The 7,500-nt window shown below is 33.3% G+C and overlaps 1 protein-coding gene across 2 annotated transcripts in view; it reads right to left on the reverse strand.

The window, feature by feature from the left end:
- The window catches only part of Start1 (Steroidogenic acute regulatory protein-like), a 14,679-nt gene that overhangs the window by 638 nt on the left and 6,541 nt on the right, over window positions 1-7,500 (reverse strand). Inside the window, exons 6-13 of one of the 2 annotated variants that reach the window (XM_027369780.2) lie at window positions 7,482-7,500; window positions 6,062-6,194; window positions 5,605-5,733; window positions 5,268-5,326; window positions 4,865-5,017; window positions 3,922-4,026; window positions 3,577-3,752; window positions 1-2,707 (exon numbers count right to left, since the gene is read on the reverse strand). The exon at window positions 1-2,707 is cut by the window's left edge and continues 638 nt beyond it; the exon at window positions 7,482-7,500 is cut by the window's right edge and continues 35 nt beyond it. In XM_027369780.2, the coding sequence (XP_027225581.2) occupies window positions 2,488-2,707; window positions 3,577-3,752; window positions 3,922-4,026; window positions 4,865-5,017; window positions 5,268-5,326; window positions 5,605-5,733; window positions 6,062-6,194; window positions 7,482-7,500 (994 nt within the window). In that variant the 3' untranslated portion in view covers window positions 1-2,487. The remainder of the gene's footprint in view (window positions 2,708-3,576; window positions 3,753-3,921; window positions 4,027-4,864; window positions 5,018-5,267; window positions 5,327-5,604; window positions 5,734-6,061; window positions 6,195-7,481) is intronic. The other variant, XM_027369781.2, reaches the window with a different exon arrangement.

Raw genomic sequence — 7,500 nt, forward strand, 5'->3', positions numbered from 1 at the left:
CAAAAAAAATCTTGGATTTGTATTTCTTTGATTATTTTTGCATAGCAACTTTTGGAAACATATCTGTAACAAGACAACCCACAGTGAATATAATATTACTAGTATAACCTGATTAGTGTCTCACATCAGTTCTATAATCTGCAGTAAGTTCCGATAAAGTCTGTTCCCTCTACTTCACACACTGCCCATCACATTCCAGCTTCCATTACCAGAAGGCTCATCATTCAAACTGGATAGTCTTTTAGTTAATATTAGTGTAGCAAGAAGCTGGTAAGTGATAACATATTCCAGAAAGTGGTGTTGAAAACATTCTTCTGACAAGTAACAGGATTTCTTGCAGATAATAAAATGCTCCTGTTGAACTATCAACTGTACAACATTTGAACACTCACATCCACACATGATAATTTAAGACTTCTAGTTGTAGTGATAGCGATTATTTTAAAACTTGCAATATAAAAACCTGAAAATGAAAATGTCTGTATGTTAACATTGAGAATAATTCCTGAATATTTTATATCATTTCCAAACTTTTGTTGTCTATGCGTGCAGAATAGCTGTTGTGAGTACCAAGTAATCAATTCATTATCTATTTTTTAATGAAGCAATCTTACTATATCCACAGAACCTTGAATATGTAAGAAAGACTGGATACAGAATACATTCACCACATTAAGACACAGCTCTGTTCTGTTTTTATCTCACACTGGTTCATCCCGGTGAAATCAAATTGTTTGTTCAAGAGCCAATCTGACGATAATGGGGCACTTCTGTTGGTAGGATCACTTTTGCATTGCAGTCGAGTTATATAACCATTATCACTTTTAGACTCCTACAACCAATAGTACAATAGTAAATGGTGAAGTACTGATGGTCGAACCATACACGCTCTAAATTTCCACATGCATAACGAACTGCATAACTCTCCTCCAGAGCAACTAGAGAGGGAGCTCTAAATGCTGGAAGAACAAACACACACATAAAAAAGGCAAACAGCTGTGTCATTGACTTCACACCTTATTGCATTACTTTCTTGTTGCATTAAATGGGCCACTGTAGCATATCTGAATAAAAAGTGTAAAGAGAGGGAGACCTGTAAATATATCGTAAATTTATTTACAATTCAGAAGAATACTGACAGAATCCACAGTTTAATCCTCCATATAGGAAGATTAAGCACAACAGGTTCACTTGTACAATCTCCAACTGCTAATACTTAGCTTTATATACATCACTCAGATAGAGGCACTTAAATCAATCCAACAGAAGTGACTGGTTAATGTATAAACTTTAGCACTTTAAAAGATTTCATATGCAAAATATCAACTCAAGAGTCATAAGGATATCAAAATACACATTCATACATGTATATGTTCAGATCAAAAATGAAAAATCTCTTTTCACAGAGAAAAAAAGAATAAGAAAAATAAAGTCTATCATACTTTACAGCAAATTTACATACTACTTTGTATATCAATATGTATGGAAATTACAGAAACAAATGATAAAAGCTACTGCCTATATCAACAACTTCCACAGCAACGAAAAATCAGACATGGTCATACGCAACACCACTGAAATTTTTTGTCCCAGTTTATGCCTCTATAGGTAATCCCTGGGCTTTCACTTGATATTTAAAAGCCTCTAACTACAGCCTTAATATCTGAATATCTAGCATCTGAATAACTCCACTCTGATAGGTATCCTAAACCTCCCTGAATGGTGTTAAACACAACCGAACAAGATCACTTATCAATCTGTACAGTTTATTTTCTCTTAAAAGATACAGCTTATATAGATAAGACTAAGCATCAGTCACAGAATACCCTCCCAACATTGCTTCACAGCCAGGTAAATAAAAGACTTCTCACCAACAAGCAGCTTTCTCATGATAAGAAATAAAGTTGGCTTTCTACATCTAAAAACTATGAGTATTCATCTTCAACTAAAAATGTTTGTGTCCCTGGAGATAATATACTGAGCATCATGAAGATGAAAGTCTAACTGATCTGGTTTTATGAGACCAATCATAAAAAGTGTTTGTCTGTATAATTCATGCAATTATTTTTCAACTGATACTAATTATGGTAAAAAAAAAAAAAGATTTTTTTTTCTAAGCCATAGGCCTTGACTACAAGAAGCTTAGGAATAAAGGAATTCCAAGGACATTTTTCCCTGTGTACTACCATCTCACAACAATGTGATATTGTCTTTTGGTTATAATTATAATTACATTAACATATTCATCAACAAGAGATGTCCTATCAACCTTCATTAAGAGGTATAGTTAATCAACAATTCCTTCCCTTCAAAGGAAATTATATCACAACATTAAACAAAACTGACAATATACAAATAAACAAGTAGCGATGATATTTCTACAAATGTTTAATCCTATAATCAAGACTTACCTACATCTTTAACAATGATGAGACGTGTGACATCATGAGTAAAATAATGGTCAGTAGTGCTGAATATCTACACAACTTATCTAGCACTATATCTTTCACATTTACTTGCAGAGATATGCGGTGCATAATTCCGTAAGCATTGCAGGAAGTCTGTCATGGCGAATGTAAGAGCCTGGTCAATAACATACTGAGGGATCCAGCCCTTGAGATCTGTGTCCAGCAACCACTGAAAGGAACATTTCTTTGGAGCACCTGCGACTGGGCTAAACACCCAACAGCCTGGTCCATTCTCACCCCTGTCAACAACAGAGAAAAAATTGGAAATTATATCCAGAAACACCCCATGCCTCATCGCAGGGGCTGCGGAGGTGGTATACTTTTTATGGTTGGCGAGTGTACATGTACTGTCTATTGCGGCCAGCAAGGAGTCAATTGGTAGAACAGCAATAATAATAATATTGATACTATTATTACTACTACTGACATTATGATCATTTTATCAAAATATTAAAGAAAGAAAGAAAAAAAGAAAAAAAAGGGTTAGCAGACATGATAAGTAGTAGGATTATCACTAACTGGTCTGTGATAACAGGTAACATTCTATTCTTGTTCCTATGCCATTCACCCATTATCATTCTACTGACAGGGTGTAAAATGCTGACAATAATAACACAAAAAGTTATGACACAACAGACGAGTTTTCCATGTGAGCCAGGGTTACAAACTACACACGTGGGAGAATCACTACCAAAGTAAACTTAATACCTAGATTTTGGGACATGAGTGGGCAGCACGGCACCCAGATACAACTGATTTTGTTGATGAACTGAAATACATTTCCTTGGACAAATAATTTGAAGGTAAACACTCAATAAAAATACTTAAAGGTCATATCATATCAAACTATTGCTAAGACTTTTTCACACCAGTAAAAATGTATAAACAAATAAAATAATTTGCATCAGTTGCAACATGCACTATTTTTCTTGTTATGTTGGCAAACAATGTGGACATTTGCTTGCCATCACTTTATCCAACTTTGAAAACCCAACCAATGTTGTGAATATGTGAAAATGAGGCTAATTAAGGAAACAAGAAAAAGTTAACAATACTAAAACAACGGATCAAAATTTGTAATAAAGTTCATAGTTCAACATCTACATACCGTACTATACTCTTTTGTGGTGGTTCATCTTTATGAACAACAGAGACATTTGCAGAGACCCAGCAATCACCAATTTTCTTCCAGTGTCGCACATTCACAAAATCTCTTGCAGATACTACGCCTCCTGGTCCTTCTGCAGCAACCTGGTACACCACATCTGTGCAACTATCTATAGTCTGATAAAATCAAACAAAACCAAAAGTTAACAGCAAATACAGATGATTCCTTACAATGTTAATTCTAAAAAGGTTATATTAAAGTATTAACATATCAGTACATATATACAGACATCCTTACAACCTTTTATGAAAAGGAATGTAAATCTCGTATTCAAATAGCACTCACCTGTACAACTCTACCTAGTGTTATTGCTTTATTCCATGTTGGAATACTTTCGAAGTTGAAGAGCATCTCATTAAACAAGGTCTTTGGCTCTACCTCCACCATACCCTAAAGGGAGACAAAAACCATTTGGGATCAACTTACCCAAAAGTCCTTAGGACTGTGGAATCTTGAACTCTTTCTAAAGTATATACAATAGCTTAAAATGCAGTAGTTTAGTAGGAGTAGTTGTAGTGTGTAAATGCTGAACTAGATATAATCTTCATGAAACTTATATCCCTCATTCAAGGCTGGTAAGAAAAGTGTAGAAATGGAAACATATTGGCCAAAAATGCATTGGCCAATACAACAATACAGGATGATCCAGTATCCATAGTAATACATATCCCGTTAGTGTCAGGTCTCCAAGAGAATATTAATCATTACACAACAAAAATTAAACAAATGTAGGAATACCAATTACAAGTCAGCACCATCTGTGAACTCTCATAGGCTCCCTTCAAAGATGAATAGGCTTTATATACATGTACATATAAATATATAATAAAAATATACACATATAAATATATACATAAAAATATACACATAAATATATACATAAAAATACATATATACATATATATATATATATATATATATATATATATATATATATATATATATATATATATATATATATATATATATATATACACACACACACATGCATATACACACACACACATGCATATACACACACACAGACACACACACATATATACACACATTTATATATATACAAAAAAACATTTTTTATTGTTAAAAAAAAACACTCACTGTGTAAATATTAGAGGATGCTAAATTTTTCCTAATCAAAATCTTTAATAGTAATAATAATCATAATAATTCCATACCATCTACATTATCTGTCCTGGGAAAGTCTACGTAGAGAAAATGAAATACCTACCACAAGTTTATATATTTTTGATCCTTTAGGTCCCACTTTGGAGGAAACTGTGTCTCCATGTGAAGTTTCCTTTTCTACCTTCCAGCCAGGTGAGTTTACAGTCTCCCAGGCTTTTTGCAAGGCATCATAACCACTGGCTTGCATTTGTTTTTCCTGTCAACGAAATCAGTTTTACAGTGTTCACAAATAAAGAAAAAGCTAAAAAGTCACATTTCTTTAACTGTGCCATAATTTTCAAGTTAGCCATTATATGTACTTTAAGAGAATATTAATACCCTAGTTCACTGACATATCTTATTATATTATGACCAAGAAATTTCTCAGGATACAAACATAGACCTGTTCACCATATCAAATAACAGGCTATATTGTCAATGTTAAACAACATTGAAAAATGGCTTACTTCTGGAGATAATTTCCTGTAATCCGTACGAGTAAAACCATCATCATCGTCATCAGATCCTGAAAAATATTTTAGCTTTATGAAATTACAAGTATCATAAGTAGCTATGACTTATAGTAAATTTTTACAAGAACTTGTAGACTATATAATGACAGTGGATTCAAGCATACAAGCATTAGTATACAATAATGGGTAGTCAAATGAATATTCCAATTATAGCATAGAAATCGAAATACTATTTGTAGTGCATTCTGCAATTCATCTTTATCTAATCCTAAATCCATCAAAGCAGAACCTTTTTCCAAAACTTGCCATGGGTTTAATTTTACAGTCTTACCTAAGGGTGATTCCATGGGCGAGTAGAAGTCACCAACAGTCTCAGTATAATGACTGAGGTAGTCCCTTACACGCTCTAACTGTGGCAATAGTGGATCATTTTCCATGTGTTCACTGCTGCCTGCAGCAGCTGTTATAAAGAAACATGAAATTACTTGTTATTTTTTATCAAAAGTTTTAGGGCTGATGGTCACTTGCTGCTTTCAGAATAATAATAACAAACAGATGCCCAAACTGATAACACAAAATCAAGTGAAACAACAAAATCTACAATAAACACCTTCCTTGTGTATATGCTAAATGAATATACTCTCAACCAATTTCAAATCTAATTATACCATCAAAAAGATGTTTAAGTTGCACTTACACTATAGCATAGTTTTCTTATAAATAAATATATTCTCCTTACTTTCTAAATTCTTAATGAGTACATGATGCATTTGTTTGAATTTCCTTACCTTCCAGAATTGACCGAGCACGAGCCTCTTGTGGTAAAACCCTGAAGTCAATAAACCAAGCTTCAGCCCAGGCAATAAGAAATGATATTAGGACTAGCATCACTTCAAATGGACGGCTGTTTTCCGTTTGCCACTGGAGTAAGTTGAGAAAAAGAAAATATGTTAATAACACACTAAAGCTTTACAGCCAGTATGTCATTTAGAATAATTGTAAATATCAACATGAATTCACATGCAAACCGGTTATTTCATTTTAACATTTTCTAATAATTCAAATATTCATCTTAATCTTAAAATATTGCTGATGATTTTTTTTTCGAAAATTAGACACAAAAATAATAACCAATGGTTAATTAGTACAGCCTTTTTTTATGAATCTTTAGAAACGGGAGAAATGAGCAAAGATAAAATTGAGAACTTCTTGATGGTCCTATCCCTACGACGGCAGATACATCAATTGCATCATTATTGTCATATGAAGTGTTAGAAGCAATGGTCATCAAACAGGAATGTTTAAGTTAGAGGTCATCCATTATTTTTAATCATTCTCATAAGCACAGAAAGTACTCTCTTCCCAAGCCTCCCTCCCCCCTCCCGAGCCTGCAAAACAAAACAATAAATTATGACTACTGCTGCAGGATCTCCAGGTTCTAAAGAAAAGAAATGATATTACGATTCTAGCACGCAACCATTACAGGGCATCTAGCAAAGAAGGATGTTCTCTCTTTGTCTATGGAGCTTTCATTATGAGAATGAAATTAATTCTAAAACAAAGATGTGTTCAAGTGCCTCTGTACTGGAAATCAAAAAGCATCTCATCTGCTGCAAATCTTCCTGTCTTGATTTATGAATGCAATAAATGATTTGTCATCGTGATGTTCTAAGAAGTCAAAGATTAAACCCATCCCTCCCCAGCATATGGGTCATAAAAATTATGAAAAAAAATGATGACTCCTTAGGAAAGTCTGCCAATTTTTATTCTTTTTTATCTTTTTATTTCTTAATTACCTATTATTACTATTTTCTCTATAAACCTTCAGCCTGGGGATATCTACTGTTAATTGCAGTATTATTTGGCTTAGTCACCAAGAAGTTAATTAATCAACCTCATGACCTCACCTGATTTTACATTTTCTTGAGTTTTTGGGAAAAGTTTTTTTTTACTAATGCTATCAATATTCTTACTATTCTTATCATAGACATTATTATGATCACAATGCTATAGAAATTACAAAGTACAATGAGACAAAAGAATATATTTCCAAAAATCAAGGAAAAGAGTAAAAAGGTGAGACACACAGTACAAGTAATTGGCTCATTGGTGACTAAGTACTTGTGGAGCCATCTAGTTGCAAAACAATTAATACACTAAACTCTCAGTGGGTATGATATGTAATATACATGCCAGATCTATGCTTACCGTATAAAGTAATGTCTTA

This window comes from Penaeus vannamei, chromosome 31 (genome assembly GCF_042767895.1).
Source record: "Penaeus vannamei isolate JL-2024 chromosome 31, ASM4276789v1, whole genome shotgun sequence".
In the NCBI taxonomy this organism is placed as follows: Eukaryota; Metazoa; Arthropoda; class Malacostraca; order Decapoda; family Penaeidae; genus Penaeus; species Penaeus vannamei.